Source organism: Myiozetetes cayanensis, unplaced genomic scaffold, assembly GCF_022539395.1.
Source record: "Myiozetetes cayanensis isolate MyiCay16 unplaced genomic scaffold, myiCay2020 scf15, whole genome shotgun sequence".
NCBI lineage: Eukaryota > Metazoa > Chordata > Aves > Passeriformes > Tyrannidae > Myiozetetes > Myiozetetes cayanensis.
Window position 1 is genome coordinate 6094278 of NW_026087159.1, and position 22823 is coordinate 6117100.

A 22823-nucleotide genomic window follows, 5' to 3' on the forward strand; every position below is an offset into this window, starting at 1 on the left:
TGGCATGGGCTATGCATGGCTTCAGCCTGCAGGTGAAGAGAAAGCTGTGAAACACTGGTCTCTTTTCTTCCAAATTCCTTTTATCTGTCTGGATTGAATTTTGCTTTGCATGGTAGGAGCAGCTGCAGGGTGGAGTTTTCATCCGCAGATGCACCTCTGAGAAGGCGCTGGGACGGTGCTGGCGCCGGCCCCTCCGCGGCACAGCCTGCGGGGCCGTGGCTTGGGCAGGAGCGTTCGTCTGGGAATCCATCTTGCTGTTGTGGACATTTTATGAGTAAACCATTTAAGGAGAAAATATAATTAATCTCTTTGTGGCAGTGTTCTCCTGTACGCACTAGAAAGCGTAATTGTCTATACAGACAAGCAAATTAAAGGTTTTGGTAAGACAGACGGTCCTTAATTAATCATAATCTGGACAGCATATTAAGAGTATGCCTGAAACGCTGGGCGGCAAATTATCTGAAACTAATTAATTGTGCCTGTAAAAATTCAGCATGTTCCATCTGCGTGCTTGAACCTGGTTTTATTTGTTTTTTAAAGTGTGTTGAGTAATTGCATGTCTACCTGGGATCTGTTTGTGTAGTTCATTTGCAGACCTCAAACAGAATAAGCCCAGTTGAAAACTCAGCTCTAAGCTAAGGAAAGCTGGTGTATGGGAAATGCAGCATGTCTGGTGGCTTTTGGGAGCAGAAAGATGTGTGGCAGCCCTGCTCTCCTTTTGGAATGGCAGCAGCACACCTGAACATCGCCAACAGATGGGTGTCTGTAGTGAGCATGTTGGCTCAAGAGCCCTTGGATAAGATTCTACCTTTTTTGCACCACAGTTAAGGTTTCCTTTGCTCTATAAAGTGTGGGGTTTTCAGGTGCTGAGCCCTGGGTCACTGATGGTTTAACTCTGCAGCGGCTGAAAGAGGAGCAATCAGGGTGCCATGGAGTAATGTACTTCTCTGTGTGAAAGTATTCTCTGAAATAAATGTGTTTCCTTCCTGAAGATCAAGAAATTCAAAGCAAAACTTTGCACTCCCGCAGTGGTTGGCTACAGATTCAGGCCTGAGGACTTTGCCTGGGGCAGGGCTGGAGAGGCAGAGGACACTGGTGCTCTGCTCCTGCCACAGGGCAGGTAGTGGCAGGAGGCAGCTCAGACCAGGCAGTTTTGCTGCTTCTTCCTTTGTCACCAGTGTTCATAGGGAAATACCAAACCTGCCTGTGGGTGGAGGGGAATGTTCCCCTTTGATGTGTTCATCTCATTTCCAGGAGCTGCCTTTGATTTAGGTAGGACTGTGCCCTACAGCACCAGGCTCTCCTCAGCAAAAGCCCTCTTGTATGAAAATCCCACTCTTAACATACCTGAAAATGTTAGCACGAGGAATAGGAAAACGTTGCCCTCCCTTCTTACTTAAAAAAAGAAAAAAAAAAAGAGGATATTTTCAGATGAGACACATGAAACCAAGATCAAAAAAAATACTGGGTTCAAAAGTCAAAGGAAGTGAATGTGTTGTCTGGAGGTGGGATTTGCTCTGTCTCACAGTAGGTGGAGTGATTGTGTTTCTTCAATTAGCTCATGTATCTGCAATTTGGAAGAAAGATTGTTTTGAATTATTCTGGCAGTGGAATCTGATGTCATGTGGAAGCACCTTGGGGAAATGCGGTGCTCTCTTGTGCTGGGTTACTGGCAGGGCTGGTCTGCCCTCCAGCTGCAAACAGGTAATACATCTTATTACCTGAAAAAAAGGAAATTGCCAAGTAGCTATGGTTATGTTTCCCACTATACTCCTTTATAGAAGGATTTGTTTAAAAGCAGAGACTTTTTTTCCCTGGGTTTTTTGTTGCAGAGATACCAGATATGTCACATCTAGTCTTTCTTACCATTTCATGACATCTCTAGGCTCTCGCTGAATGTTGGGAATTGAAATTCTACCTTGAAATTCAAACGTGTTAAAAGAATAAACAGAGCCCAGAGCTGTAGATTGCCCGACTGCAGATTACTGCCTTTTCTGTCTCTAAAAGTTAATTGCATTGGAAATGTCATCTTCCTTTGAGCATCAAAGCCGGTGGCATCCACAGGATTTATTTTGCAATATAGACAAATTTTAAACTTGTTTTTTGGTGTTAGGAAAGGTTTCGTGGCTCTGATCCCACCAGGCAGTTCAGCAGCACTGCTGTCCTCACCCCTGCATTCGTCCTGAACGAGAAGGTGACTTTTTATCAGCGGGACTAAGGAGAGGTGTGTTGAAGCAGTACAGTGTGGACTCGCTCCTGTGTCAGGTTGGACCAGAGCTGGCTGTGCTGTGGTAGCCCAATGCTTTGTCTGTGGTCCATCATCTCTGTGGAACCCAGCTATCTTTCCACACTCTGCTCTCATCCAGGAGAACCAGGGAGCCCTTTGAGCCATGTGCTGCTCCTGCAGGTCAGCTTGTGAAGCCCTTCCCAGCCGTGTGTGTGCCTGGGCCTGTTTGTCGACAGAGGGGCCAGCCCTTGTTCGGGGAGTTTAAACAAGATAACTGGAGGGAAAATAGAGCCTGCCATCCCTCCAGATAGCAGTGTCTCAGAGAGCACTGGCAAAGTATGATTTGTCGTCTGTGAAAAATGTTTGCGTTTGACAGCTTTTCACAGGAAACCTGTCAGAGTGATAATTTAATGAGTACAGATTGCTTGCAACACAGCTGTAAAACGTGCTTTTACAGTGCTGTAAAATAAGCAACCGAGGCCTTTGTGTGTTTGCTTTGTTTGAGAACAAGTCAACTTCTAATACAAATGAAAGGTGGTCATTTATTTTACCCAGCAAACAGTCAAGACGTAAGAGAGGAACCTGCCATTTTTCTTCTTGTGGTGGCAAGGTTAATGCTGGGTTACATTGGTGTTTGCTAATCAGCTCATTTCCGTGAAGGGGAGAATTAATATCTAATTAGATGTAGGGAGTTACTAGTCAGATTAGCATTTAACTCATAAAAAGGACTTTTGGGCTTTCTTTTCTTCATTGTGGACATCTCTGTCAGTGGTTTGCACAGAGAAGAGATTAATGTTCCTTCCTGCGCCCAAGCCGATTTCTTGACGTGGAGATAGAAAGTGAGGATGCAGACTTATGCTAATAGCTAGACTAAAACATACCTGTATATATAATTTAATCACTGCTGCTGACCAAATTAAGAGTGCTGTGCATTGCATGGGGGAAGATGCTATCCACATCCCACTGCTGGGTCCGTCCCAGCAGTGATGCTTGGCATCGCTCCTCCCCACCATCCCAATCTCATCTCCACCCCAGGAGCCTCAAGGTGCCAGTAATGGCACCTATGGGCAAAGCCACTGTCACCAGTCACCGGGGCATCCTGTCTGGCCTTGTTTGGGGATGCAGGCACGCACTGGCAGGGGAGCTCTGCGGGTAGGAGGGGGGTTGCTGACTTTGTGCTGCAGGCACACAGCCTCCTCTGCCTTCCTCCCCTTCTTTATTTGGGAAGTGGCACTTGAGAACGGGTGTTTTCTGTCCGTGAAAATGTGGTTGGAGCTCGAGCCAGAGACAATGGCTTTATGTGTGCTTGCTGCCTCCATCAGCAATGTCGTGTTGGGCTTTTAGAAGTGCCTGGTTTTGGTGGGAGGTTTTCATTTCCTTTATTTACCTTCCTTTCGGGCAAGGAAAAGCTGCTGGCTGGATGGCTGCAGGTGCATAGGTATTTGCTGCTAATTAGAATGCAGGGGTTTTTTCAGGATAATTAATGAACATACCCAGTTCTAGCCCACATGAAAAATTGCTAAGAGATTAAGAGCTCTAAAACCTGGATACAGTTTATTCAACTTCTACTTTGGAGTGTAACCAATAATATGAGTTTGGGCAGGTGAATACATTGGTTATGGTAATATATATGTATTACTAAAGATAACTTTCTTGGCTTAAAACGTTGCTTTGGGTTCTTTAGGCTGGTGGTTGGAACTATCTAGTAGAATTGCCATCAATATAATTTCAAAATCTAATTCTTACTGAAGAGTTTGCTGATGCATCTGGCAGGTCTTGTGCCTGGCACAAAAGTATTTAAATAAACAACTTATTGGTGATACTAAAAGGTCTGAGCAAAGGAAGGAAGTGAGCCTTCAAAATGATTAAGTGAATTAGAAATTAATATACACCAAGTTAATCTCTATAGTATAAACTCAACAGAAAAAAATCTTCCTGGAGAGGAAATGCCAGTCATGGGAACGAAAGTGGAGGTTCCTGCTGATATTGGACAGAGGACGTGTTGGGTGTTTGAAATCAATCTCCTCTTCCCTGGATCATTTCTCTTGTACTCCTGAGAGGCTGCATTATATACAGCCATGTCAGGCACTGGACCCCATGACTTTGTTCATCAGGAACTCAAGGAATGTTTCAGTTTTTCCAGAAAATGTTTTCTATGTTAGGCTTTGTTTGTACTGGAGCACTTTGAAGACGAAAATCTGAACTTCAGCATACTTTTAATGTCTTTTAACAAGGTTTAAATTCACACTGGGCCAAAATATTCCCCCTCACCCCCCCTCCTTCTAACAACTTCTGGCCCTAAACATTGCTCCTTTGAGGATTTAAAAAACCACAGAGGCATGTTTTATTAAAGAATATTTATTGAATATGAGTCACAGAAAAGCAGAGGTCAGAATCCTCAATTGCTGGTGGCATGCATAAAATAATAAGCTCCCTTGCCCGCGCCGTGTGTAGCGGCAGAGAGGCTGCGCCCGCGCCCCGGGGTGCTGGAGTTCCCGCGGGGCTGGAGCAAACAGTTTGTGCTTAGACCCACATCCCAAGGCTTTGGTGGCATGGTCTTGGCGGGTCATGTTCTTTAAACTGTGTCTGACATGCCAGACATCATCAGGTGAGCTTGTCATCAGTGCTGGAGATGTAGGTGCACTGCCAAGGCACAGTGATGGCACTTTGGCAGCAGACGCTCTCTCGGCTGTCTGGTGCTCTCAGAGAGTGAACCAAAGTGGGGATTTGCTTTTAAAAAGTGATAAAAACCCCAAGGGCCCCCATCTGTCCTTCGTCATTTGAAAAATCTCTTGTTCTTCTGCCAAGTGTTTAACCTTGGATTTTGAGCAAATTCTGTTATAATTATGGAGGTTTTTACACTGCTACAAGCATCTGAAGCCCCATCTACAATCAGGACCAATTAGATAATTAGAGACAGGCCCTACCCTGAGAGATGATGAACTTGCAGGACAGGAGAAAGAACCAGAAGGTAGATTTTTGGATTTGTTTTTAATATTTATTAAAATTTGGTGTTTTTGAGGCTGGTTTATGATCATTTTGGAAAAAGAATTTGTCAAGAACTGAAAAGAAAGATCCATTTGTGTAAAACATCTGCTGAACAAACCCACTGTTTTTCTTTCAGATAGTCTTGTGCTTTGAAATTACTTCTTTTAAGATGGCTGAATTGAAATATAAGAAACTGGTGCGCTTTTTTTGTCTTTTTGCTGACTCTTATCGTGGTATTGAGATTTGTATCAAAAGAAATTTCACTCATGCAAGTCATCCAATCTGGAGAGAGGTTGTGGGGGTTGGTTTATGAAGAGTAATCAAAAATTTTGAGATATAGAAATTATTTGAAAATTTTTAGAGAGTCCTTTAACCTCCCATTTCGTTTGGATGGTGGTCTCGTTGTGCTGAATTTTCCAGTTAAGCAACAGTAGTTGCAGAAGCGTGTGAACACGCATCCCAATGCCCATGTTCACCGTATCTTCTCTTCCTCTTTCCTAGAGTTCTTCAAAGAGCTTCTCGAAAACGCCGAGAAGTCGCTGAACGACATGTTCGTGCGGACGTATGGCCGGTTGTACATGCAGAACTCGGAGCTGTTCAAGGACCTCTTCGTGGAGCTGAAGCGCTACTACGTGGGCGGCAACGTCAACCTGGAGGACATGCTCAACGAGTTCTGGGCGCGCTTGCTGGAGCGCATGTTCCGGCTGGTCAACCCCCAGTACCACTTCACGGACGAGTACCTGGAGTGCGTCAGCAAGTACACGGAGCAGCTGAAGCCCTTTGGGGACGTGCCGCGGAAGCTCAAGCTGCAAGTGACGCGAGCCTTCGTGGCCGCCCGCACCTTCGCACAGGGCCTTGCCGTCGCAAGGGACGTCGTGAGCAAAGTGTCCGCGGTGAGCTCCGTCTCGTGGTTGTTCCCGTGTCCCACGGACCCGTGATGGGTGGCACCTTTCCCTGTTGTCCTGGCTAGTACCTAAAGGTGTGGGTGGTGGTTGAGTGCAGGTGGGACCAAACTCCATCTAGGTCGGCTGCGCTGTTCTGTGGTAGAGCCACGTTCTGGGGACACCCCCATTTAGTGCTGCAGCCTGGCATCAGGGATGTTCCCCAGGTGGATGCTTTGCTCCTGTCTAGGGAACAGTAACAGCAGGAAATTAAATACCTTCTGCAGTGGAAATAACCATGTTTGCTTGTGTAATGGCCGTATCTTCTTCTTAATATTGCCTTTAAATTACAGTGAGTTGTGGACGCTACAGGCATCCATTATGGAGCAGCTGATGATTTGCTCCTCACCCTGGGCATGGGGAGAGGCAGTTCACATGAGTAAATAGCACTTCTGTGATAACAGTAAGCTGGAGTCATGTGCACAGAGCAGATACTAGTTGTACTTGGTGCCACACACAGAGCACAAGTTAGACCTTAAATATTTATGGGTAAGGTCATTTTTTTGGGGATCAAACAGCTGAAATATGTTGGTTACTTATATGTTTACCTCCTTCTTCATATAAATCACTTTGGAGTTGTTTAAGTGGGGTGACTTTTTTTTTGACATGAGATTTGTCTTTAATTTTAGTCAGAGTTGTATGGTATAGGGAACAATCAATAATCCCCTTAAAGTAATTATGTAAGATAACAAATATTAGTGATTTCCTTTTAACAAACTCAGCTCATTTCCTTTAGGCTGTAGAAGATTTATTGTAATAATTTAATCGTGCAGAGAGAGTTTTACTTTCTCTCTACCTGGTTACAGAGTAATAAAACACCAGGCTGAAAGAACAGGCAGGAGTTTGAATCAACCTAAGTGCCAGGAAAGAAAAAAAAAAAGAAAGAAGTAAACCAGCATAGCTGTTCATATACTCTTAGAAGCGGAATGCAGTTTTGTCGGCAGCATAAGCAGCATTGTTAAGGGAGATAATTATTCAAATTTCTTTGACTTACAGGGATAATATTAAAATACTCTCTCTGAGGATAGGGAGAAAAAAGTCTGCTTCCATGTTAATTTTTCTTGAAGAGAAATGAGAAAACCAGCCTGCAATAAGCCACATGTGTGGTAGGGCAGTGAATATTAACAAGGCAAGAGTTGCTATTCTAATATATCCAGGTTCTGGGAGTTAGTTTTAAGTTAGCAGTGGCAGGTTTAGGTTTTTGGACCCCTTGACTTCCTTTCTGATACTGATGACTCTCAAGTTAGATGTGTCTGATGTGTTGGATGTGTGCTGCTGGTTGAGGATGGGTGTGTGGAGCTCCGTGTGTGACATGTGGGTCACTCTTGCGAGACCACAAAATCTTCCAGCCTCGGGGGTGCTGTCCTGTGGTGGGAGGCAGGGTCGATGCCAGAGGAGGTCAAGTGTCTGTGTGCCTGGTCACTGGCCAAGCCTACTGACCTCCTGGTTGGGGTTTTAGATTTGGTGGCCCTTGTTGGTGGCTGTGTGGCAGATCTTGTGGTCATGGGATGGTGTTTGCGCTGCCGTAGAGCGTGGATGAAATATTTGAGTGGGAGGTCTGGCCGTTAAGCCCCAGTACGGTTTTGGGAATGTGCAATCACTTGATAGGCAGTAAATGTGCATGGGTGAGGGATCGTGTTTATGCTCCATCTGCTCAGAATTCATCAAAACGTCTCCAGACTTGACACGGAACCACAAGGGCTACGGTCCCCGCATCTGTTACGAATCAGAGTCGTGAACCCGAGGTGGCGTCGTCATTTCTCTTTCCCTTTTGAAGATCCTTGAGTGTAGAGTTGCCTTCAACCCTAGAATTAATTGCTCAAGTGTGGAAAGCTACCCATAGTCCCACGCAGCTGCAAAAATAACTCACGTGCCGTGGACAATCACAGTTGCTACACTTCCCACTTCACTTTCACAAGTTGCACTGGAAATTCTACAACAGATTGACTTTTCCAAGCAGTAACAAAAGTCCCCACTGCTGAATACCTAAGGTTTAGTTGCAGCAGTAGAAGAAATAATAATCTTTTCTCTAGTGTTTTAATCTCATTCAGTGGAAATCTGACATCACGTTTCTGCAGGACACAATGGGAAATTCTAGACGTGAGTTTAAAGGCTGATGTTTTTATGCCTGCTGCTCTGCAGTTGTGTTTTGGGGCTTCCCACATTACATATAGATTAGTCTGGCTTTGCTGAGCTCTGTATAATGAGTCCATTGACTTTGCTTCCTTATTATTTTTACTCAGGAGTTGTAGTGGAATGACTGCTTATACCAGGGATTAATTTGAGGGATAAATCTTCAACTCTTCTTTATGAAAAAATGTCCAAAGGAATGCAAATTAGTTTTACTTTTAATACATTTTGTAACAAGTATGTAAAAAATACTTAATTGAAAATCCTCAGGAGGAAAAATACAAACTACTGCAAGACCTAGCTGCATACTTTCCTGGGATACTATCAGGAGAGCAAAGAGCACTTTACAGTGGAATGGCCTTGATGACTTTTTAATCCTAGATACTTCTACATCTTCACTAGGGGGATGCATTTAGAAGGGTGTTGTTCTTGTGTGAGTTTGGAAGTAAAGGGGTGAAAGAAGAGAGGATATTGAAAAACAAAGTGTGCTTGATTTCCAAGCCAGAATGCAAGAAAATAACTTTTAATTTGGCCTTGAATGGATCAGAACGTGTGCCACTGTGCCCGAACATACAATAGAGATAAAGCTGTTTGGTTTTGAGAGAAAGCACAGATGTTTTTCAAACTGTGTCTAAAGCCTACAGTTTTGATGTTTGAGTCCCCATGTGTCAAATTCCCTCCTTTGGACCCAAAAAGTACAAAATTCTCCAGATCTGTCCTGAAGGAGAAAACTCAGGATGAAGTTTCTGCCTGTTAGAGATGTGCCCTGCCTCTGGGGTTGGCTGCGAGGGGCTGGGGGCCTCCAGCACTTTCCTCTGTCATCTGCTGACACTGGGTGCTTTCTCCCTGACCTTCCTGCCCTGCCTTCAGGAGACGGAAATCTGCCCATCCCCTAATCACTCACCTGCTACTTAGCCCTCAACAAACGCTGAAGTCAGCCGGGTTAAATTGCTGCCAGCAGTGACATTTCCTGCCCCAGCCAGGGCTGGAAAAAAGGAACAAATACAAGCCAGAGCCCTGAGTGACCAAAAAAGGATGAGAACCTGCAACTGGGCAGTTCTCAAGCTGCAGAGATGTTCCTCTAATTAGTTGCATGCAATTAAAACCACAACCTGGTTGAGGGTCATGACACCTTTGAGGGTAAAGTGCAGTGGGGCTTGCAGAGTCAGCTACAGGTATGGAGCGGAGGTCCTTGTTTGTGGGGGGAGAAGTGAAATCAAGGGCTGAGCTCCCTGACATTTTGCAGGGTCAGGAGAAGCTGGGAGGGGAGGTCTGGCTGGAGGTCAGCAGCAGAGGCACATGAAGGATGAAGTGTGCAGCCACACGGCATCAACTCCCTGCATCTGCATCACCATCTCTCCACAGACCTGCAGGCTGGGACTTGTGGATGTGACCTCCTGTAGTTATAGTGGTGGTGTGAGTTTTCTGGAACCCCCCAGGAAATTTATGCTGATAAACTGTTGTTTTGGGATTCTTTTACCACTTTTCCCTCTTGCCCTTGTGTCCTGTCATTTGAGGCAGAAGTACTGGGAGCTCAGGAGGCTCCTGAACTACCTCCCCAGCAAGCATTTGAGATGCATGTGCCACCAAAGCATCTGGGCTGCTGGAAAGAGTCTTCCAGCCTGTCCTTGGGAACTCTGGGAAAAGCAGCAGCTTGAAAATTGTGTGCAAGAAATGGTGTTTAGTTGGGAAGGACAGATATGAACCGTGTGAAATAATGCACAGCTTCATATGAGGAATAAATTTATCTCCTCATCTGCTGTCCTCAGGTGACATTAGCAGATGAGAGGAGACTGCTGGAGATGTTCACGGCGGGTGGAGGAGGTCAGCTTTCTTGGTCTTGGCATTTCTTCCCTAATGAAGTGTAATGATAGCAGCCAAGGAGGGAATTTTCTTCCAACTGTTTATGAAGAGAATTGCAGAGGGGATAGGTGATTGCCTTCCCACACTGCTCCAGAGCTGGAGATGGGAGCCCAGCAGCTTTTTAACCCCTTTTGCTCTGAGCTACCTCAGCTCGGATAAGGCATCTGTGGAGCACAAGTTAAGATTGGAACCTCTGTCCACCAGCCTACTGTTGAGCTGTGTCCCTGAACTGTGGTTCCTCTCCTTTTCGGTGTGGATGCTGAATATGGACCAGACGTTAGCTTAGGAGAAGCAGTGATGAAAATAATGAAACAACGAGGCTTGTTTGTCATCACAAATAATAAGGCATTGAGCTCTCATTTTGGTAAAAGTTGTGCCCCTTGTAACTACCATTTGAGGATCTAAAAGTTTAGTCAGAGAGCCAAGGTCCAACCTCCCTCTGTGCATCTTTGTCCTTGGTTTGACTTAAGGGGAATGTGACCATAATCCTCTTTCAGGAAGAAGTTCATGTTCCTATATCTAACGAAGCTGGGCAGCCTTCAGGCGAGAGCAAACCCTGCCAGGGAAGTGACAGAAATGGAATGTGTTGCATGCATGCATTGGGAGGGGACAGAGGGGCAACACTTCTGCTTCGTGGGCAACTTGAGAAATGGCCAGAGAAGCCAAGAAGCCTTTTTAATGTAGCAGGGGGTCGTCCAAAGAGGCAGTGCAGCCCAGGCAGTGGGTTGCAAGCTGCGGGGCCAGACCGAGGGGCTGCCGTGCACAAGGACCTTGCCTTCCACGTACCAAGGGCAAACATCAATGCAGCAAACAATACCAAGCACTTCTCCACATCAAAGATGACCCTGAGAAGACCTGCCAAGAATGTGACTGCATCTGCCTCAGCTCCAGCTATCTGAGGGTCTGTGCTAGGCACAGCCTTCAAAGTATGCTGGAGCAGCAGTCGTTGCAGATTTAAGGGGCTGGGAGCGCGTGGATGTGGCTGTGGGTTTGGAGCCGATGGCGTCATGCAGGAGCCCTTCAGTCCACTGGGTTGATTTTGTTCTTTTCTTTCTTTACCTCCCCCTGCACACTGTGGTTCTGGTGCTAATTTTGAAAACAATGTGAGGGATAGCTAAGGATGTTTTTGGTTGTAGCTGCACAGATAAATGTTCCTGCTGTTTTGGTCATTAAAGCAAACAGAACGTTGCTCATGATCTGTGGTGTCTGAGGCAGGGAGGGGCAGGTCCTGCAGAGAACAAGCTTGGTGTGAAAGGCACTTTGGTTCCAAGGGCACCAGGAGCAGGATATGCTGACCCTTGCATTGCTACTTAAGTTTTCAGAGGAAGAGGCGTCCACTTGGCACCGTGAGGTCCCCCCTGCCCCTTTGGGTAAGACAAACACATGGTGCTTCACTTCTGACACGCTAATGTTAAGACTGAGCAGGTTGAGTCCCCAGTGGTGTGATTCTCAGGAGCTCTGCTGTTCTCTGGGTAGTGTCACATCTGGAGTGGGGGGAGTAAGCTGCAAATAGGGAATTGAGCATAAATGTACTCTTGAACTTTTCCTTGCAAAAGATAAAGCTGCAGCAGACATCACCGTGGGTAGCGAATACTGATGAGACACAGTGTCTTGCAGTTCCCAAATACCATTCCTAAATGTGCTCCCTTATGCAAGACCTCAGAGGCCCAACTCTGTGGTTGAAACAGATGCTGTCTAAATTATTCATGTGCTAGCACCAGGCCAGCAAAATTGGTTAAATGCGTAGTTAATTCCAAAACACTTTCATTGGAATATTTGGGGTGGAGAAGCAAACCAAGAGCATCCTGAGTGATCTTCTGCCTCACAGTGAGCTGAATGTCTGGACCAGCGTGTGCCAAGATGATGCTCTTGCACAACACTGAGAGAAGGAAAAAATGATGCAAATAAGGTTGTGTTGGTCCCAAAAATCGATGACACCTCAGTTGTCTAAGCTGACTGCTCACCTGGAGCATCCCACAGTCAGCTTTGAAGTGTGTTTTTGAAATCGTCTTTCCATGTCACTGAGAAGTTCTTCTTTAGTTTTCCTTAGCCAGTATTGCCTTAATTTAGTTTTTTTTGCAAAGAAAACACAGTATAAAAAGTAATTTCACTGCATTTATTTTCAGATTGTTGGATTTTTGTTTTCTGGTGGTTGTGCTGCTGGCATGGCAACGCTGGTGTTGTGCAAGCTTGGAAAATAAGAAAGCCTGAGTTATCAGTGTTATTATAAATAGTTATTAAAGCTGACAGGATTTTAAATGTTATTATTAACATTCTTGATGTTAACTTGAGGGTAGAGTGGGAGAATGAAATGTATCTCTGGCTTTCTGGCAGCTGGTGGGAGCTCCCTGCAGGACTGTCCATAGCTGGAGCTTTGTCATCCTTTCTCAGCTATTCCTTGACTTGGAAAGGAAATAAAAAAGAATCTGGTTGCTTTTCTGAACTTTGTCTGCTTGCACAGATCAGTTTATCTTGAGTTTTTGTGGTTTTGTGACAGACTGTGATCAAGGCATTGCACTTGATAGGTGTGTACTTTAATGGTGAAGTTTCTACCAGATGTATGAATCCAGCTGCAATGCCAGTGAGCTGGAAAAGCCTAGGGATGTAAGGCAGTTTCCCTTATGTGAGACTCTGAAAGGGGATAGGTATGACAAGGTACCAACAAAACCCAGATTTTATTATGCCAAGAGCACGGCACTTTTACAAGAACATGGTTTTACCTCCACTAGTCAGTATAAGTTTGGGAGTAATCCCCAAAAATATGGTACAAAATGCTTGCATTAAGGGCAGGATTGGTTTCTTTTCACTGAATTTTTGTAAATTGTGTGCAAATATGTATTTTTAAGGAGCAAGTTCGATACGAATGTGAAGATTGGTGCCAAAACACATCTGTTAGCAGCTTTTAATCTTCACGTTTGACAAAGCGTATAGATATGGACAAATTGTAATTTACATGATGAAACCACAGGGTGATGGATTGCTGCAGTGGCGTGGCACGGCATGGACAGGAAATAAATTTCACAAGATAAAAGGAAGGGACTGGAGTGCATTTGCTTCTATTAGAAGCTTTTACAGGGTATGTGTACTGCAGCATACTAGTACCTGGGCTCAGATCTACCAGAGTAAATCCTCTCCAGCAAATAAAGCTTTCTTTGGGACTCTGCTTTATTAGAAAGGAGATTATTTGGTTTTGAGGGTCATTCTAGAGTAGAGTTTGAATGAACTTGAGTTGCTTTCCAAGATAAACACAACCCCAGAACAAAGCATATCTGGGTTTACTGTTACATACAATGGTGTTTTAAGAGCTTGCACCTGGTGTGGCAGGACCAGCATTAAAAGCTTGTGAAGAATTGCCAGTGCAACATATGGCACATCCCACTGACAGAGCCGGAGTTGGTCTGGACCGGGTATGGGCCCTGTGCCAAGGGTTAAGGTTCTCATTGCAGTGATACGCAGCAGTTAAGCATTTATCACTGTTGTAACGAGGTGTAATTGCTCATAATGTTACCTAAAACTCTCTCTTAGAGGTGATCTCTGCTTGTGCCTTCCTGTTGTTTTCTGACACCATAAAATGCCAACTCTGGACCGATGAATTTGTCCATTGTTTTCCTCTTCATCTGTATTAGCTGTATTGCACACTTAACAGCTTCCCTGTGGGTGATGTCCATCACTAATAGGGCTCAGTTCAGCAGTCACTGCAGGCTGGGGTTTGTCTTTTCCATTGCCTCTTTGTGATCACCCTCTGCTCAGCTCTGTGCAGGACTCAGAGCCACAAACCTATGTGGGGAATGAAGCGAAACCTCGTCCACTTTTAAAATCATCCTGGGTCTTTGTTCAAAGGGCCTAATCCAAGCAACCATCGCATATCGTCTGCTCTGGAACGTGGGAAAGCAGCTTCAGTTTCCCCTGCATCTGCTGGGATTCTTGAAGATCAACCCCTATGAAATATCAAAGCAGGGGATGCTGCAGGCTTGCAGCCGCTCGGCGCTCGTGGGGTGAGGGGGGAACCTAAGATGGGAAGGGGCCTCTCGGGTCATGGCTCTGCATGTGGGTTTTTGCAATTCTCTGCCGTGCAATCCCTCCCATAGAGCTGCAGCTTTCCATGATAGGGTTGGGGAAGCTTCCTGCTCCTCTTTCAGCTTCAAACTACTCTAGCACTTGGCTGGTACTATCAACATTTTCCTAATTTTTCTTCCTGCAGACGATGCAGAGCACTCCTTTGAGGGCCAACAGTGCTAGAATGGTCAGGATCTGCTGATAAGCCTCAGAGTAGGCACAGAGGTCCTGGCACCTACTGCCAAGTGACATAGGAAGGGATTTTTATCAGAGAAGCCAGTAAACTGCTAAACTGGAGCGTCCTTCAGAGCTTGTCTCTGGGTGCGAAATGTTATTTAGTTCCCTCTTTCTCCTTGCAACTTTTTTGTTATGCAAGGACTGCACCATCTGGATGGCAGATGATACCTTTACATTTGTCTGTTTCCAGTTTTCCAACTATAAATCATCTGATTTAGCTGGTTTCTGTTGCTTGAGCTGTTCCCAGTGTTTGAACCAGCTCTGCTTTAAAGCCATGCTGTCTCAATAGGGAGCTTTCTGCTGGGGCTCCTGCTCCCACTATGCTTTCCAAATATATATATATATATAAAAATATAAAACATATATATTCTCTGAAGGATCTGAATCAGATTCCATCGCCACCGCAAATAGCTTTCTATATGGAGTCTCCTTTTGCTCAGCCAAACAGGCTCTTCATGGACAAAAAGAGGGTAAAATGCTGTTTGATTAACATTGCTGGCCAGCCAAAATCCAGCACTGAACTCCATCAACTGCAGAAAACTGTCCTTCTGTCTCTCTAACCAGTTTGCTTGCCTACTGAAGGGAAACTGTGGTCTTTCTGGGATTGTCAGAAACAGCAGATTTTTATCTGTCATCTCTTCTCATAAGAAAAGAGGGTTTAAAATTCTGCTGATGTTATTAACTAAGCTAGCCTGATTATGTAGCGCTTTTTTTCTGGTTTGTTTTTGTTAAAATCTGTTGCTCCTAGTTTCATATGTTGCCACCTAGTTTTTGTACCAGAAGATCATGTATAGTTTCTCCATATCCCTCACACTGAGATGAGCTTTGCAATAGTAAGGTCCTCAGCATATGTACGGTACCAGATCTTCCTCATGTACGTTCATCTCCATTCAGTCCTGTTGTCCTCTCTGCCATGAAGTCTGTTCCCAGACCTCCAGACATGAGATATAGAGGCCATTCACATCTCCAGCTCTTTGTATTGAGTGGCTGCCCTCTTTCTCAGGGATGTTGTGTGTCTCCTCCAGCATGGTCTTGGATCACAACCTATTTAGAGCACTTTCCCTAAATGCCTTACAAGGAGTCTCAAGTGCATTGTTTAAAACACCAGAGACCACTTCTGTTTTGTCAGTGTATCTCTGATTGCATCTTAATTTTCTGTTTTCATGTGTGGCTAATTAACACTTAAACTTGCTCTTGAGGGAGCTTCTCTGTTCAACACTTCAGACGGACCCACCATGTGGTCGGCACTGGTGTGCTGGGATGGAGCTGATGCTCCTCGGACTGCCTGGGTGGAAATGGTTTCAATGAATGTTTTGAAGCTGGGCCAGAGAGTGAATCAAACATGAATGACCATGAGTCACGTTGGAAAATAGCCCTGTTGAGGGCTCGAGGGTGACGTGCCTGCTGCAGACAGCTCTGCTCTCACGCCCAGCGGCTGCGCGATGGCTTTGAGGGTCCTCCCCGCCTTGTCCTCAGCGGCAGGGTTGTAGCTACCACTTCCTTCGGGTGTGGGGAGCTGTTACTTAGCGTGATGAGTGCTGAGTGTAAATGAACCCGGGTATCTGTCATGTAAATGCTGTGTTGCAGGAGTTGAATGTGAGATAAAGGAGCTGGTCTCTGTGCCTGAGAGCCCTGCTGGGCGATTGTCCCAGAAGAGCCGAGCGCAGTGTGCGCCGAGGAGGAGGGCACACTCCCAGCGGGTTTGGTACAGGATAATGGCAGATATCCTGTCTTGGACACTTTTTCCTGAGAAATCCCAGCATCATCTTCTTCAGCATGTGTTTGCAGCAGGGCTCAGGTAGTGCAGCCTTATGTGACATCATTTGAGTTGGTCACATTTTACTGCCTTCCCTGAGCTTGAGTGCTGCCTGTGCCCTTGGAGTTCCTGTCCTTGCAGGCCTGGGAGGAGTCCCACGACACACAAGGTGTATTGCAGTGCAAGTTATGTTTTGTAGAGGTGGGGGCTGTCTGTGTCCCCTGGAGTGGCAGGTACACCCAAGGAGGTGAGCCAGACCCCTTCCTCTGTTCCCCACATCCCTGGACCATGCAGGCAGGGAGCTCTGACCAGATGGTGATGGTGATGGCTGACCCCACTGCATCTCCTCTGCACAGCTCTGTCTCACGCACCTTGGGGTAAATGTGTGAGTTAGTGACTGAGGCCTAATTTTCTTCTCTTTTTTTCTCTTTTAAAGGTGAACCCCACGCCGCAGGGTACGCGAGCACTGCTGAAAATGATGTACTGCCCACACTGCCGAGGTCTGGTATCAGTGAAGCCCTGTTACAACTATTGCTTTAACGTCATGAGAGGCTGCTTGGCCAACCAAGGGGACTTGGACACTGAGTGGAATATCTTTATAGGTAAGGCAATAGGGGTTAAAACTGCATATGAGTCTACACTGATACTATGTCCCTCACCTGAATGGCTTTGTGAGTGGCTGTGCTGAGCTATAGCAGGTTTTTCAGGTATCTGTGATGGATATCTTTTCCTTCCACACCTCTCTATACAGCACATCTTTTGCCATTCACATTAACATATAAATAAATGAGACTTATGTTGTGCCAGTGATTTCTGTTGCAGCAAGCTTTAGGAGCATGGAGCTACCATGTGCTTGTAGGCTTGGAGTGTCTCTTCTTGCTGGACCAAGCATGTGCACAGTCTGTTTTTTCCATACTACTTCTTATACATTATTGTCACTGTACAGCTGTCCTTCCCAAAGCCAGTTTTCTTCTTCAGCAGCCTGGGAATCTTCCTGCCAGCCATGATGAGCTTTGGGAAAAGCTGAAGACCTGGATTTTACATTAAAAAATTGAATAGGACATGTGTCTGAATCTGGTTTTAAACAGCTCATTTGGCACTCAGCCACCATCCTTTTGCACTGTTGATAGGTCTTGCGTGACGCTATGGGAGTGCTTTTGCCATCCTCTTCCTCCTGGTTGTTATTTCTCTTCCGTGCTTACCCATGGTACCATTCAATGAAATGAATGAAATGAAATGAAATTTAGACTGAAATGTTAAATTCCTCCTTGGGTCAAGGCTCATCAGAATTGGCAATGCATCACATTTTGTGGGCACAGGCAATAGATAATGTTAAATGTTTTCATTTGTGCTCCTTTTCCAGGAGGTTTGATTTATCTGTGATTGAGCATCCTTTGGGAGCAGTTGCTTCACTCCAGTTAATGTGTGATGAAGTGCACATGTAAAGTATCTGCTGCTACTGAAAAGGCTGTGGTACTCTTCCCATCCCACTCAGGGAAAAAAAGACTGTTAGAAAGAAAAGATTTCCCTTTCATTGAGCTGCAAGATAAAAAAAAAAGGGAAATTGCTGATAGTTGGCATTTGAGGCTAGATTTACATCTTAGAATGTGTTTTTGCATGTTTTGTGTACTGGATTTTCACTTTGCTGCTCTGCCAACTGGTTATGTGCAGGGTGTTATTTTCAGAAGGTGTTTTTTTTGTGTGTGTACTCCATATAGGGAGTTAAATGTGACACTAAATTGGGTTTCCAAGTCATTCTCTGGGAGGCTGACACCCCGCCCCCCCATTCCTCTTAGCCGTCTTTCTCATGAGAATATTAAGTATTTCAACTACAATTGTTGCTGAAATAGCTCAAAGCCAGGAGACTTGCAAACATCTAGTCCAAGTAGAAAAGAGGAATCCCATGAAAGGGAAGGGCATAATGCCAGAAAACAGACAAAAGCACAAGCAGCTAATTGCTGTAGGTGGTATGCGGCTAAAAACTAACCTCGGGGGAAGCCGGCGAGCCCTGTCACACGAGACTGATCAGGGACTGCATACAATAATTAAGATTATTAAACAAGACAAAATAAATACATGCGATTCCAGGTTGGAAGCAAAGCTTTCTTCTTGAAGTGCTTCCTTCCCAAGAGGCTTCCTGCCCACTCATTATTTAAGTGCGGTATTAAGCTTCGTTACATTTATTGGCAGTATTTGCTTGGTTCTTGAACTCTGGGTTGATGACTGCAGTGGAGTACAGATACACGAAATTTAAGCTGTGCTTTCTTTATAAGAGTTTAATAACTGAACAGGTGCTAGTTACGTTCCAGATTTTGGTTTCTATCTCAGCTTACCTCTCGAGACAAATTAAATTATGTAGATCTAGTGTTTAGGGCAGGGCATATGCCACAAATCTCTTGTGTGTTTGTGTTTAAATATTTAAATTAAATAAATAAGCAAGACCAAAAAAAATCCTCTCAAAACCACTCCACAAAATCCCCAAAACCCACCTGCATGAGCTCAATGCGATTTTGCATCATGGGTTTAAGTACCAAGTTAATGGCAACGATTTATTACAAGTCAAAATCCGATTTTGAACCCAGCAAATCAATTTAAATATAGTTAAACAGGAGAACTTGTAACAAATGCTGCAAGTCTACATGAATTTGGGTGCATGTGTCTATGAAATACTCGTGTATGTGTTAGTGGGTCTATATGTAAGTCACTTATGTAAGGCTTTTCCAAGCTGGAATATAAAGTTTGTAGGTTTTTTGAGACAAGAAGACTTTATAATTCCTTATTTCTCCAAAGTACTATTTAAACCTGTAGAGTATGAAATAATGACTGAATTGTACTCTTTTCTCCCATTTAACTATCTAAATTATTTCTCCCTCTATTCCTGACACAATTGTACACCAATTAGACAGGGGTATACTTTGTTTCAAACAGGCTATTGGGGGGTTGGAGCTTTCTTGAATGAACAGTGTTAATCTCCAGTGCCTTTTCATGATTTTTTTTTTCCCCCACAAAGGTTTACTCTGCTCAAAGATGTCGAATTCAGGCTCCATATACATATCTGGAGTACTACTTTGTGTGCAAAGAATTTTTTTCCCCTTTAAAAAAAAAAAAAGATTGTTGTTAATGAATGGTCAAGGTCTTCCCCCTCCTTCCCTCCCCTTTTAAATCAGATCTTGGGGTTAAGACTGAAAACTGCCTTTTGTTCTTCAAGTCAGACAGTGAGGCTGAAGATGTGGGTTTCTGATTATTGGTGGCACAATGCAAAAGAATTGCTTTCCTTCATGAGAGCGAGGTGCTTTGTCGCCAAGGATTGTCTCAATGCCAGTAGCAAGGACAAATGTATGCAAGAGGAAAAGGGTCTTTAAGGGATGGTGCTAGATGATTGTGGCTTGTTCCCCCCCCCCCCAGTACACTTCTATCTCCCTATCACAGAGAGGAGAGACTGTCTTTGTCATGCTGTGTGTTTGTAACACATGGCCAGGGTACATTTTTCACTCTGCCAGACTTTCGTGAAGCAAAGCTGAGCCACCTCACCATGGCTTATAAATATCAATTCCTTTGCGCCAGAGCTGGGGCAAAATAATTACTGTTTATAATCAACTCCTCTCTCCCAATAATGGAAAATCTTTCTTGGGAGAGGCATGGCTCCGAAGATTCATTCCTGGTGCTGGAGCAGCGTCCTCCCCTCCCGCGGGCAGCGGTGCCGGCGGTACCCGGAACCCCAGCCAGCCTTATTAACGTCAGACGGGGCTGCCAGAGGGAACCGCTGCTCGCCAGCAGCTGGGGACACCAGCCAGCTCCTGGTGGGAGGTAAAAGTTTGCAGGATGCCTCCAAAATCAAAACTGCAGATGAGGGAGAGCCCCCCCACCCTCAGCCCCTTTCTCCCCTCCCTGCTTTTTAATGAAAGTTTATTTCATTTAGCGCTCCTTGCCTGTATCAATCCCAACTCCAATTATTACTTTCCTTATCTTTTCTCGCCAGCTTTGGCAGCTCTGCTGGAGGCCAAATGCATTTTCTCTATCGGCAGTCAAAGCAGAGGCTGCATTCCTTGGCTGTGATACATGGAACGCCATGGCACCCCTGCTAACAAAGGACCCAATTCGCTCTACATTCCCATGGTCTTGTGGATGGCCTGCCCGGCTCAAAGTTTACAAAGATGCCAAACAGCCAGAAGAATTGGGGTTTATGTTTCCTTTCAGTCTTTCACAAACACTTTATTGATCTGTGGCCTTTCCTGGCCACTTGGAGAATTAAGTAGTTACAAAATGGAATGATTTTCCTTTTTTTTTTTCTTCCTTTTTTTTTTTTTTAAACCCTGTGCATTTTGTGTGTTTTATTATCTGTCTATTCATAATATTTTTATTTGAAATGAGAGGCTTCCTGCAAGCTGCACGGGGATGTTCTTTATGCGCGTGAAAAACCCCAAAAGCTTTGACAGTGATGAACACATTTAAGTTGTGCTCCACTTGTTTACAAAAGTCTCCATTTGGTAGCACATCAAAAGCATTTTTCTCTTCTCCGGCACAATGGTATATTCATGCTAGCAGTCATTACTCAGAGATTTGAAGCATCACTTTATTGGAGCCCACCACAATACAGTCTAAGACTCTTTGTTTCATTTGTTATTACCTTCTCTTCCCCCCCCCCTTTTTTTTTTTTAAATGCATTTAGTTCAGACCTGTTTGTAGTCCCTGACGGCTAAATTCCAGCCATGCCCTGCAACAGCTCCGTCACTGATGCTGGTGGTGTGTGCCTGCAGAGCCAGGGGCTTTCCTGGGGACTCCAGCTCCTCCTGAGGTTCACTCCCTAAATACCCACACCTTGGTGGAGCTGCGTGAGTGAGAGTGGGTTAATCCACTGATAGTCCTTTGACTAACACCAAACAAAACTTTAGAATATTGAATTGTCTTTAAAAAGTGGATTTACAGGCTAGGAAGGCATCTGCAGTTCATGTGGGAGTTTTGGTGTTGGATTACTATTATTACTCCTTCTCCTCCTCTATTATTATTATTGTTTTACATGCACACGTAGCTTAATTGTATATTTGTCACCAGTTTGTGGGATTTTTAATGTAGTTTAACGTGACTTGAGTACTAAGGCAAAGCTATTACTAAATTGTTCTGTATGTCAGATTTCTTTATAGGGCTTTACCAGATAGCCAGAGCCCACAGAAGTTTTCTGCTTGTTGAAAATACCTTCTGCACTTAGGAGGAGGATGAATGTCATGAGAAACACTTTTCAAGATTAATAGACTAACTGCGAAACACCCATTCTCCTTAATGGAAGGGAACAGGCGTATCTTAGGAGCAGGGAGGAGCTCCTCAGGGCCAGAGGGACCTGACCTCCCTCATCACTCAGGCTAGGAAAAATTGAAGAATTAAATGCAACTGGAAAAAGATGAGTCTGTGGCAGAGCATCATGAAGTGATGCAGGAGATGAGACCAGCAAATGCTTTGGGGTTGAGGGACCACAGTGAAAACTACCATTAAATTAAGGTTGTGGTGGGTGAGAAGAAACAAGAGCTTAGTGCCAGGTGTGTACCTGGAGGCACCTTCTAGGGGAGAACTGGAGAGAGGATGAATACAATACAAGGTGAACACAATACAAGGTGAAAACCTTAATGCCAATTGCCAATAGTAATTTCCCAGAGGAAGTAGTGGATGTTCAGTAGCTGCTGTGTTTAATGATGCATTTGATGAGGACGTGCATGTCAGCACAGGAGGAGTGACCCAGTGTTGGCTGAGGGACTTCCCTTCTCCCCTTGCCTAGAGATGTGCCAAATAGATTATGAGTGCACAGTGTTCACGGTGGTCTCACACAGACTCCCTCAGACTCCCTCATGCAAATTGTCCATGTAATGCTGGGAGATGCAATCCTTGGCTTCCTTGGGTATGAAAAAGCCTGTAGCTGTCTGTAAGAGAGAAATGGTATCAAGGATCACCTTGGACCCATACAAGTCAGTGTCTTGTGCTCAGGACCAGCATGAGGAAGCCGGTGACTTTGAAAGCAGTCTTGAAAAACAAATGACACAAGGCAACCTTTAATAAATGAGCACGGAGCGGAGGGTGTTAGTAATGCTTGTTCTGATGGGAGGAGCTGATTACAGGCTGCTGTTGGCAGGCTGCAATGGCTCTCCCTCGTTTAATGTGGCTTTTGATGTATATGAGCCCATGGTTTGGTGCTGGCAACCTCTAAGTGCCTGGTGAAGGTGTAGGCTCTGGGAACGGAGTAAAATGTTTCCTGGAGACGTGCGCTGGTCAGAAGCAATGCTGCAGTGGTTAATGTTTGTGCACTCAAACTGTTATCCTTTGTACCCGTTATTCTCCATTAAAAACCTTCATTCATCTCTTGCTGTGTTAGATTCGATGCTGCTGGTAGCAGAAAGGCTGGAGGGTCCCTTCAACATTGAGTCAGTCATGGACCCCATTGATGTGAAAATTTCAGATGCGATCATGAACATGCAGGAGAACAGCATGCAGGTTTCTCAGAAGGTAAATGGGCCAAGAGGACAGTTGGGATTTATTTATTCAGTGTGTTTTATTTCACTATTCTCCTCAATATGTTTTTCCTGAGTGCCCTTTCAAGTATATGTATAAAGCTGACGTATGATTTTGGGCAGGGGCTGGG

General features: G+C 44.8%; 1 protein-coding gene across 1 annotated transcript in view; it reads left to right on the forward strand.

Moving 5' to 3' along the window:
* GPC4 (glypican 4) overlaps nt 1-22823 on the forward strand; it is a 67622-nt gene that overhangs the window by 38568 nt on the left and 6231 nt on the right. Inside the window, exons 3-5 of the mRNA XM_050310425.1 lie at nt 5717-6108; nt 16635-16800; nt 22557-22687. Of these exons, the coding sequence (XP_050166382.1) occupies nt 5717-6108; nt 16635-16800; nt 22557-22687 (689 nt within the window). The remainder of the gene's footprint in view (nt 1-5716; nt 6109-16634; nt 16801-22556; nt 22688-22823) is intronic.